Raw genomic sequence first — 12,050 nt, 5'->3', positions numbered from 1 at the left:
GGAAGGGGCAAGACGGATATTGCATAAATGTCTATTTGTGGCTTAGATTTGCGTACACCACGTTTTTCACATGGGCAATTGGTTTGTGCTCGCTCAAGATGGGTTAACAAAAAATATTGTTCACGCTGTAGCATTGAAAGATTATTATTGTTTGTTAGTGTTACTGTCATAATTAATATGTGATTATGTAATTAAAAAAAAATACAATATCTTGAAAATAATACTGTTTGGCGTTTGTTATTTTTATAGTCCCTTATCGTTCACAGCGCTCCATGCCTATTTCACGCATATACCACATACTTACAATTTTTTTATAAGTAAGTTACTTTTTGTCAACACTAGAATTTATCTAGAAACTAGAAATAATTTATGAGGCAATAAAACTTTTGCCGGGTTAGCTAGTATTACTATAAAAATAAAAACTCATTTTCAAATACAAAAATAATTTAATTAACATAATTATTAAATAAGATTACAAAATGAATCACTTCATTTCACTTCCATGAAATAACTTAACAACCTCAGATAGACGACATATCTACAATCATTAACCATTACAAAATGATTAAGAATAGTCGTCATCCACGGATTCAACAACATTCTTTTAAGATGCTTGATCATCTTCTATTTATAAATACTCTGTCTTCTGTTCTTCAAGAAGAGACCTTGGATTTCATCAGCTGACAGTCCCTTTGTCTCTGGGACACAGTAATGGCTGTAAATTGCCCCTAAGAAGCAAACTACAGAAAAGAAGTAGAATACTGGTCCAAGACCCACTGCCTCGACCAGAGGGTTGAAAATTATTAGAGTGATGAATGTGTAAAGCCATGTGCAGCCCATCACGATGCTGTTGCAGAAACTTCGTACCTGTAAAGAGACGTTTAAGGTTTATTATCGTTTGGCATTTTATTGGTCTTTACGTACCTGCACAAAGGTTAATAAAATACGGTAAAGTGCAAATAAGAGTCGCAGCGGTGATTTTTTAGTAATGGTGTATCCATCTTCAATTTTTCATATTTACTGAGATAAAATTTCCATTTTAAATTGACAAATCCAAGAGACGTCACTTATCAAAAACAACATTAAATTTAAAATTTCTGTAATTTTTTCTACATACCTCAGGCAGGAAAACTTCCGAAGCTAAGACGAAGGGTATCACAGCACAGCCCACTGTGTACACGAAACTGAACAGGTATATGAGAAGCACGGTGAACCAGGCCGGCGCCCAGTGGTACTGCAGCTGGGCACCAAGCAACACCGTGCACACTCCCGACGCCGATGACGTCACTATTAACAGGAACTGGGGAAGAAATAAAGCTTTATTACGGTAGTATGTTTACATATGTTCGTTTGTACGTGTATGTCACTGATCTCTTCATAAAGGACTGGACCAGTTTGAATGATATTGAGGAATTTTGCATGGTATCCTGGGTTTATCCATGGGTTTCAATTTAGGTAGGTACGAAACTTGCCGGAACAGCTTGTATGAGGTATATTTTTACTGTCTATATTTCGTCTCCGAAACATGAAACTTCACACACTAAGAAATTTAATCTTTGTATTTCAGGGGGTTTCACAATCAAATCACAAACCCAAGATACCAGAAACAAGCACTTATCGGTAACACAAACTTGTACTAAGAGGGTATTTAACCCGCACCCGCAACCACATCGCACGCATGGCGTGTTGATCTCAACCACTCGGCTTAAGCTATCCATTCCGGTAGCTATTGACAAATTTTAATTTTTACAAAGAAATTACCAAAACAAGCAATTCTTACCTTCCTCCCAAACTTATCAATTAAGACTACGCACAATAAACTGGCTATTAAGAAGTCTATAGCCAGGAATATCGCGCACTGGTTGGACGGCATCGAAGGTACAGCCTCCTTGAACAGTGGCTCGGCATAGACTTGCAGCACTACACATCCCATGAGGATGGTGGCTCCCATTATAATGAGGACTGTCACAAGAGCTCTCTTTGAAGATTTTGATTTTTCTGTGGAGAAAGAGTGTTTTAAGTAAAGTGTTGTCTGGTTTTAGAGAGTGTATTTTTTCTTGAAATATGTCTTTTTCAGTTGTGGAACCAAGAAGCTTTTTAAAAATAGTTAAATAAGCACTCTAAATAAAAGAGAAGAGGTACAAAATCCACATTCACAATCATCTTTGTCTTTATAAAGAACTCGCAAAGCGTTTGGTCGACTCTACGCGTGATCAGAAGGCTGGTCTATATTTTGCCCAAAGAATTAGCATTGCCATACAACGTGGCAATGCAGCCAGCCTTCTAGGCACGTTTCCCGACTTTGGCAGGGATGAGGATGTCTTTTTTGACGCTTTGTAAATAATGTATATTCTTCTTTTTCTTTGTCTTTCCGAAACTATATTGGGTACAGCTACAAGTCTAATAGAATGCAGCTAAGCATCAGTGTTGTATAAGGAGCGGTGCCTATCTGAACTTCCTCAACTTCCTCAACCTGGGCAACACGATACCCCTTAGTAAGACTGGTCGTGCTGTCCGAAACACGGAGGAACTTTTTATGACACAGATGGTCACTCATCTGACGGACTGATAATTAATTCTTATTTTTATTATGCCAGAAACTGCCTACAATGCTCCAAAAGTAATGTGTACAATCCTTATGTACCAACCACCCAAGCTGCATTGTAGAATGCAATGAACGTATTGAATATTGAGTATCATGCGCAGCTTTGTGTAGTTGTAACTTAACCACGAGCTCCTCATAATCCAATAACAATAAAGGTAATGTCTACTTACTGAAATGTGACCAGGCTGACTCGCTCTGTGGTGCTGCTTCTATTTCTAACTTCTTCTCCATAAGCATGTCATTCATTTCTACTTCTAGAACAAAAAGGAAAAGGTTTTAATCTTTTAGGATTACTTGCTTATAGGTAACGTCTTTTTTTATATAATTTGGAATTTGTCTTAAATATCTAATTGGTTTATGATAATGATTTCCAGTAAATATCGGACCCACCCATCGAACGATGACAACACAATTGTAAAGTCCCTTATATTTAAACTTCTTATCGACAAGTGACGTTTCTTTGGTCTTCATATTCTTATTTTTAGTAACATAAAAAACGTATCTAGATTTTTTATAATTCTTCCTTACAGACTAATTAGATTTCATTATAAAATTTCAATTCATTATTTCATTAGAACATATGTCCTTTTATCATAGTTTTTTGAAAATAATTCTATCAAAAACCTAACCATACCTTTGCATACTCATAAAACATAAAAGAAGCCGTCCCTAAACAAATATTATTCAAACATACCGAACAGTGTCTCAAACAAATAAATTAAAACGACACATCCGTCAGTCATTCGCCAATCTTAATTACTAGGCGCCCAGATAAGCTAAGCAGATACAACATATGACATTAATATTAAATCTTTATAAATACGGTAATAAAGTTATATCAGGTGCGAGTTGCGTAGTTTTTTTTTTATATAATAAATTATTACGTATATAATTAGCACTCGTACGTCAGCGACATCATTATGTTGTTAACAGTTGATGGTAAAAGTAGCGATGGGTTTTTTTTTATTACAATACTTAAATTTTTGATGGCGGTATAAAAACGTCATTATTAAATATGTATTTAGGCTTGCCAAGGTGTCTTCCGTGCAGTTACTGTCCCGTCATAATATCGGGATAAAATGTAGCTTACTAGCTGTTACTCCTGCTTCGCCCACTACAAATCGATAGTGATCCCACGGGAACATAAAAAAGGGTTAAAAAGATATATGTCTTAATCCTGGTTGTAAACTATCTGTGTAACAAAGTTCGTCTAAATACATTCAGTGGTTTTTGCGTGAAAGAGTAAAACATCCATCTATATTTACAAACTTCCGCGTTGTCTTAAAGTACTTTTGTTGCAGTTGTTAAAGCATTAGTTAATAAAGAATAAAGTTTCTGTAATCTTCAACATTGGCTTGTTTCTTAGACTTGAAAGCACCAAACAAACTAACATTCTCATCAGTTTTTGTACTAGTTACGGTTTTAATTTTGTGAAATATAGGCTAAGGATTATCACAAGGAATAAATAGGAAAAACATGAAAGAGAATTAAATTTTAAATCATTATGAAATATTTTTCAAAAACGAAGATTGCATAACATGTAATGCAAATTGTTAAATCGGATTATCCTTTTGGTGAATGAAGCAGCTTCAAATAATTTTATTTAAAGCAAGATTCTTGTTCAGTAAATATTTGGAAGTCGTTAGCCAGCGGCAGAAAAAGTAAAAATGTTAAAGTTTTTTAGAGGACCACGCACGTCTTTTTTCCCATTTTAAAAGCCAAATTGTAGACATAAAAATCTTTTTTTAAGCTGCAACATGAACAACTGTCTCACGAAATAATTAGTTTTGTATTTCGTAAGTCATCATCTCAGTTATTGTTTACAGAATATCAGACAATAAGTGACCGATATTTTTTAGAAATCCGTTTGACGGACTATTTTGATTAAGAAGGTGTATTACTCTAATATTTCTTAAATCTTTTCCTAAAATAGAGGTAGGGCCTGAAATATACAGCACAAGTAATTTGGGCACAAATGGTTTGCCCATGATGCATCTGTACGCATGTCTGCAAAAAGTCTAAAAGAAGTCAAAACATGTAATAACATATTTACTTTAAGATAAGTTGAGTTTTATAACTACCCATTCATGTCTGTGTACTCAAAAGATATTTATAATAATACTAAAACAATAATTGTCTTAATGTTCAAAAGATTTGCACCCACTTATCTGACGCGTCATAAAATGTGGTGACTTATTTAGATAGCTGTCAAAATAGATTTATAAACAAAAAAACAGCTGATGGAAGCGCTTGAAAGCATGAGTTATAGGATGCCCTTAATTTCATAATCTTGTGCAAGAGGGGTGAAATTGAGCTAAGTGACGTTGTTAAAATTCACTATCTCTTAGTATATTCCATTTGACGAAAGTGGAGATAAAATGACACCTTTTTTTAAAACTTTTATTGACTAAAACCAACCCATGTTCCTTCTTTTGTGCTTTGTGTGCCGGGGCCGCGGTAAGCCATTTAAGCAATCCCGTTGGTCTGGCAGTCATCGGCGTCAATGAGCCTCCTGAGGCTTCTGTCATATATTTGAGGCCTAACACGCCATCCACGGCCTGATCCTGGCGCTGAGTACTGCCTGATAAGCTACCTATCACTCATCGCACGCAAGAACACAACGACGCCCGGAGCTCTTTGACTCGCGTGTTCAGCTGCCTCCTTTGCCAGCATGAGTGGTTCGCAATGGCAACCGCTTTCCACTCCCTTTCACTCCGAACCATGAGTCAATCCTGGGCCGGAGGCAAAAGGTCATCCCCGCCGATCATAGCATGACACCTGAGGTTGCCATTTTGATTAATGTCGTTCTTCAGACCATCATCAAGTTTTTGTCAGCTATCAGTGATATTTGCGCTGAAAATGCTCTTTTCAAAACACGAGGAACAGTAACGTCATAGACATCACGTAGTTTTGGAATGTATAAAAAGCTTTTTATCCGTCATAAAACGTGAGTCATTTAGGTGGGTTAACATACGTGACTTCTGAGTGTTGCTGAGGGAGTTTTTCTCTAGTTAGGTATTTATTGAAAAAGGTTGAATTAGATAGATAGAATACTCTTTATTGTACACCATAAGGAAAAACAATTAGAGACGTTTGACTGCAGGGATAGGCGAGTGAGAGCCAGTGCCAACATGCCAAACGAAGACACTTCAAGCGACGTGTCGAAAATTCGATCCCCGCATAGTAGATGCGTTTGTGTGATCCATGGATCTTCTCCTTATTCTTAGTCTGAATGGTTTTATGCATGTGACTGGAATGTTTGTAAAAACCCCGCGACACATTGATTAAATTACTAAGTGTTAGAGTCGCTTGGGGGACAGGAGCCATTAAAAAGTTACGAAAGCCTAACCTTGGATTTATCATGACCAGTATTTTTTTTAATAACTACTAAGTTTTCTTACTTAGTAGTTATCACTGGATTTGGACAACTTAGTATAAGTAGGGTCTAAGCTTTCACATATTGCAATTATGTTTTTAGCGACCATCATAGGTGCGCAATTGATTAACTCTTTTCAAAGTGGTTTAGTCCAAACATTTTCCTGGAGGTAAGTTAGGTACCTAATCTATCCATGAATTCAAGTAAGGATAGGAAGTAGAACTTTTTGAATGTCAAAAAATCAGGTCTTTTTAGGAGTGCATTTTTAGAAGTAGTAGGCTACTCCTCATCGCTTTCTAAGTGCTCTGGCTCTTAACTTCACAGCATGTTAGATGTTTAAAGGAAATGTTACTTACCATTTTCTGCTTCTAATAGTTTTTCCAGTCTTGGATCCAGTTGCAGTTTTATTTTCGATATCTCAGCTTCCACAGCCTTTGATGTGACGCTGACTCTTCTATAAAACGATATTGATTTTGCTGCTTCCTGTGAATTGAAGATAATATACATATTAGGTACTTGGAATGGAGTGTATTATATCGAGGTTTAAATTATGATGTAACTGTATCTAAATAAAATTAAATGTTTTAAACCGATAGTTACCAGGTTACCAGTTAAATTGGATTAATTTATATTTCCAACAGAAGAAATCAGTTCTATCACCGGAAATACTCTTATGCAGATAACGCATTACATCGAGAACGCTTACACTAGCATGCTAACGCCATCTCTTGGCGGGTGGCGGAACTGTGAAGCTTTACGAACCCAATCAAAAAACAAGTCCGCGTCACTGTCTCATGTCGGTTGGGGGTGTGCCCATAAGGGTGGTGGCATTACCACATTGAAAGGCAATGGCATTTATCCTTTATGCAAGGCATAAGCCAGATTTTGAATCACAAGAATAGGGTATTGTTGTGATTCAAAACATGGTTTTTGCAAAAAAATATCTGTTGCATCCGTCAGTCAGCTTGCCAATAAAGTAAATACGTAAACAAAACATGAAGCGGCGACTTACTAGGACGTTTTCTACTAGCAAGTGATGTCTCTAACCTCTTCTACCAAACTTTCGCTTTCTCTCCTTACTTTTTACACGCTTTTTATTAGCTTTACCTATATGTTTGTTTGTATGTCTGTAACCGACTTCTTAGGGCGCGCTTTTGACCCTCTTTAAACGGCCAGACTTCGTTCAAACTTTGTAGATTCATTGAGGACCGATGATAATACGATATAAAATTATTCCATTTTTTAATTTGCAAAATATGATTTTTAATGATGTGATAGAATGTAAAACACGTATTCAGTAGCTTATGGATATCTGTCTAACAGACTAAACATATTTATATTATTAGATTTAGTCCAATACCCCATTATCTAAAAGACACTTTGGCAGAAGATAAAGTGAAGGAACTACAACAATCTGCCATACTCACTTTCTCCTTCCCAACAAGTACCAGGAAGACAGGAGATTCAGGAAGCAACATGATGAGCAGGATACAAAGCACCGCCAACGTCAGGTGAGTGTAGACCACCTGCATATACGTCAAGTAACCACCCAACGTATATGAGATCAGGATGCCTGGAATTTAATAAGAGGTTCGCTTTAGAAAAGATTTCGATCAATGGACTATTTAAAATTGAAAGATTTTTTCAGAGATTTACAATTTTAACTGAACAACTATTCTTTAGATAGATTTTTTTTTTTTTTTTGACAACATCATATAAATTGTTCTGAACCCAAAGTAAGTTGCTGAAGCACTTGTGTTATGGAATTCAGATACAACGAAGGTACCACAAACACCCAGACCCGAGACAATGTAGAAATGTGAATTTTTACATTGACCCGACCGGGGATCGAACCCGGGACCTCAGAGCTAGCGACACCTTGAAACCGGTGCTTATGCCACTCGACCACGGAGGTCGGTCGATTATTTATTTCTTTCTTTCGACTATCACGTACAATTTTAGTACTTAAGGCAGACTTAGTGTCGTAAGGCATTATCTACCAGTCAACCTTTGGGTCAAATGGTGAAGCAATTGGAATAGGTACATTACAATACTCAAAACTCAATACGTTTATTGCTTTCCACAATGTGGACTTAGGTGGTAAGTAGTTATATATATGGGTGTACGTTAATTTTCTAGCATTGTTGGCATTTCTGCATTGCAAAGCAATTAAAACTACTATATGTAACTATGGCTATTTATGATTAATATAAGATACATATGAAAATATAGGCATATAAGTATTAGTATAGATAACTCGGATGTATATTTTAACTTCGTGTCTTTTTGCTTTCGAGTATTTCATTTCATTTTTTAGCGCCTAGCCGCGAAATGTGAGCAAACTCGCGGTTACACTGTTGAGTAACTTTTTACAAGAATTGACACAGAACAAATGATCATGCTCATCACACAAACATTTGCCCTGAGTGGGAATATAATCCACGACCTCCGGTATAGCAGTCAGGGTCTCTAACCACTAGACCAACAGGCCAATCAAATTACAAGCAAATAACTCACCTAGAAAGAATCCCGACGCGGAACAAGCAGTCAGCCCTCCTCTGATCGAGTCGTGGGCTATCTCGGATATGTAGATGAGAGACACGTTTTGCCCAGCGATGCCCACGCCACCTATCGCCATCGCCACGAGCACCAAAGTCACGTCCGTTGTCAAAGTGACTATAACCCAACAAAACTGAAAAGGAGAAACAATGTCATGGTGAGGAAATTATTTAAAAAAGAAAAATTGTTTTAATACGTTTTGTTTAGGGAGAAAACACTTGCAACGGTGAAGAAAAACATTTAGTTGAGGAAATTAGCACATCTGATTTATTTTCTGAACTTTGACACCAAATGAGATTAGTTATAAATTTTTCCTACTTAGACACACTGTGGAAACAGTTTTGTAGGATTCTGTATCAGAAAAAAATAATCTTGTTTTATTAGTTAATATAAATTATAATCAAGTTTTATATCAACCGTACGAAAATGTTTAAAGCAAAGAAAAGGTTGATCAGCTGATTATTGTTTACCATTTCAAACCGACTTCAAAAGATTCTTAATTATATTTCTTTTTTATGTTTGCTAGCTCAAAAATGTAGACTGGTTAAATCGATTTTCTTTACATTTTTAAAATAGCGGTCTTTGGTCTCGATAAATAAGCATCAAGCTTGACTCAGTAGTATTTATTTCAGATACTCACCACATAAGGTAATCCAAAAAACATGGTAGCATATTTCCTCCCGAACGTATTAAATGCGTAGCCACAGAAGGGACTGGCCAACAATCCGCCAATGTTTGGCAAACTGCCCAACAAAGAGATGTCTATAGACGACATTGGCCGTGATAGTACTGTTTCGTTGGACATAAAGTTGGCCACGGTGTACGATGGCCAAGCCATCACGAAACCGGTCTGACATGCTAGGAAACAGACTGAAACAAAAGAATGTCTAGTTTAGAATTGTTGGGTCACATATCAATAGGTAATGATTGGATATGTTGTCTGTGATTTGACTTAACCTAGATCGATCTTCGCCAAACATTTAAGAACTAGTTTGATGATTTTCCATTTTTATTGTGTGGCATTCTATTAAAAATTACTAACTTTCTCTTGAAAGACCTTTAAGAAGATATAAAAAAATATTTATTTTCGAAATCTTTGTTTGAAAGGTCAAACAATGCTCCCTAGTGTGAAACTTTAAAAAGGCTCAAACGATTTTTTCAAACATGTATAACAATTGTCAAACACTTGCACATATGTCACCTTTAATAGAAAACAAACTATATTAAAATCCCTTAATCCATCCGGGACCTATAAAGTCACAAACAGACAGACAGACACGTCAAACTAACAACATCCCTTCTTTTGCGTCCGAGATTCGAACTTTACACCTTCGACTTGGCCGTCCTGTGCTTTTACCACTAGCCTATCAGAACCTAAGTACGTAGTGGAACAATTAGCAAACATTAGTGTAAATATAAACAGGTGATTGTTGCTGTCACGTGCTTATCAAACCATGCGTCTTCCTCATTGTTCAGGAGTATCTAAAAGTAAATAAATCAGAGCATGTTTCTCCCATTATGAAGTTATAGAGAAACGTGATTAGAAGAAATTCTTCAGTGTCAATTTAGAAACGGCTCTTCCAATTTTCTTCAACTTTTAGCATTACAAGAAATCTACTATATAAAAATAAGTCGGGGTTTCCTTCCTGACGCTATAACTCCAAAACCGATTTCCACGGTTTTGCATTCGTCGGAAAGGTCTCAGGCTCCGTGAGGTTTATAGCAAAAAAAAATCAGGAAAAATTAGGTAACGACTGTCAAAGATGTAGGAATAACAGCCGGGATCCACAATTTAACGTGCCTTCCGAAACACGGAGGAACTCGTTATGACAAAGATGGTCACCCATCTACGGACCAACCGCGTCAAGCAAAGCTTAACCTGTGATCAAATCACTTATACGGATATAGCTTAGCCACGAGCTCCTCTATTTTCCAATTATTGTTTTGGCAAAATCCTTAATAGAATAGGAATAATTTCAAACTTTATCCAACTGCCATTCATTCATCGGCCGTTGTAAATAGCAGAATCGGGGCCCTGGTTCCTCAATGTCGCTATTGACCGATTCTTTATATTATCCTAAGAAAGCGAATATTTACGCATTCTATACACTACACAGATATATATCAAATTGTCGAGAATAATGTTTGTCAAGTAAATATACATAACTTATCATTATCATTGTCTGTATGTATACAACAAATTGCATAAGAATTAAGGGGCTTGTTATTGACAAGAGTAGTGTCAATCAACTTTGATATGAAAGATTTTATAGGGTTCCATGCACAAAGGCAAATCTCAAGAGACTAGACTCCTATGACCGACTGACTCCTACAAATGACCTACTGACTAATACGAATCTGCTGTGCGTCCAAAGAGGGTGATTGTGTCTCTGGACTATAAACTACCAACTGTTTATACATTTTGGAAGCAATAAATATTGAGTATTGAGTATTATTGGGGTTCCGTTAGTCCCCATGAGAGCTTATAGAGACCAACCACCGTCGCATGGATGGCCGAGTGGTTGATGTTCCCACTCGTTCCCCTAGTGCTTGTTGCGGGCTCAATCCCCGTGTGAGGCAAGCATTTGTGTGATCAACGAATGTTGTTTCCTAGTCTAGGAATGTTGAGCATGTGACTTGAATAATTGTGAAAATAAACGCAAAGCGAAGATTCCATTAAGGCGAGCCTTGTTCTTTTTTGGAAATATTCTTTAAACGCACTGACCACTGCCTTATCCTTAAGCCCTTAGTCAAATAAGCTAATTCAAATCGAACACCCTTACTTTGAGCCACAAAACATGTATCACCAAAAGAAACTGGTTTTTACAACACATAAATAGAACTTAACTGCCACTTAACATTAAAAAAATCACAATTACTCACTAACTGCAGTCGCAAGACTTTGGATCAAAAACTCCGATGTCTTAATCTTCTCTTTTTCCATTTCGTATACCTATTATATCTCGTTTCTATCACAAAACTGATCGCAGAATGAAGACTTTCTTTGAATTATGACAAATTAAATAGCTTTAATTATTATCTTTATATTATTTGCTGCCACGTTGTTACGTACACAAGGGTTAACGGAACCGTTGTGTTCTTTATCTCCGGTCTTTTGCCCTCGTTTAATATAAGTGTCCATATTGTGTTGTAAAGAATATATTACTATTTTGTTTTGCGATAAAGGATACTGGGAGCGATTGGTGAAGGATTTTTGCGATTGTGGAAGCGAGATCGCGTATTATACTGCGCGTAGCAGCATCTCTTTCCCACGAATGTTATTTGTGTTTGGAACTTATAATGCAGTTTTTCTTTCTTTTATCAAACTTGTGAATTTTGGTAGATGATTTACAGCACAGGTCAAAATTGAGTTTAAAATATATAATGTTCTACTAGAGCTAAGATACTACTAGAGCTCAGAATTGTTTTGTCACCAAAAAGAGAGTTAATAAAAACTCTGCCTTCTTTATTTCAGACCAAAATTGGTGGCTAGGTAGCTACGATAAATCG

General features: G+C 36.5%; 1 protein-coding gene across 1 annotated transcript; it reads right to left on the bottom strand.

The window, feature by feature from the left end:
• Positions 1–451: 451 nt before the first annotated feature.
• LOC113494099 (facilitated trehalose transporter Tret1-like) lies at positions 452–11,685 on the bottom strand. The gene is made up of 9 exons (XM_026872247.1): positions 11,424–11,685; positions 9,181–9,410; positions 8,499–8,673; positions 7,409–7,554; positions 6,338–6,464; positions 2,776–2,859; positions 1,781–1,998; positions 1,118–1,300; positions 452–867 (listed from the first exon to the last, which is right to left on the bottom strand). The coding sequence occupies exons 1-9, from the start codon at positions 11,482–11,484 to the stop codon at positions 625–627; spliced, it is 1,467 nt and encodes a 488-aa protein (XP_026728048.1). The 5' UTR covers positions 11,485–11,685; the 3' UTR covers positions 452–624.
• Positions 11,686–12,050: the final 365 nt, after the last annotated feature.

This window comes from Trichoplusia ni, chromosome 5 (assembly GCF_003590095.1).
Source record: "Trichoplusia ni isolate ovarian cell line Hi5 chromosome 5, tn1, whole genome shotgun sequence".
NCBI lineage: Eukaryota > Metazoa > Arthropoda > Insecta > Lepidoptera > Noctuidae > Trichoplusia > Trichoplusia ni.
Note: the sequence above shows the minus strand (reverse complement) of the source record. Positions and strands in the feature narration are given on the sequence as shown.

Excerpts from the sequence above, each read along its gene's own strand:
- LOC113494099 (XM_026872247.1), bottom strand. The coding sequence starts at position 11,484 with ATGGAAAAAGAGAAGATTAAGACATCGGAGTTTTTGATCCAAAGTCTT. Across the intron at positions 1,999-2,775 it reads GTCAGCCTGGTCACATTTCA|AAAAATCAAAATCTTCAAAG; the intron begins GTAAGTAGACAT and ends CTTTCTCCACAG. Across the intron at positions 868-1,117 it reads CGGAAGTTTTCCTGCCTGAG|GTACGAAGTTTCTGCAACAG; the intron begins GTATGTAGAAAA and ends GTCTCTTTACAG.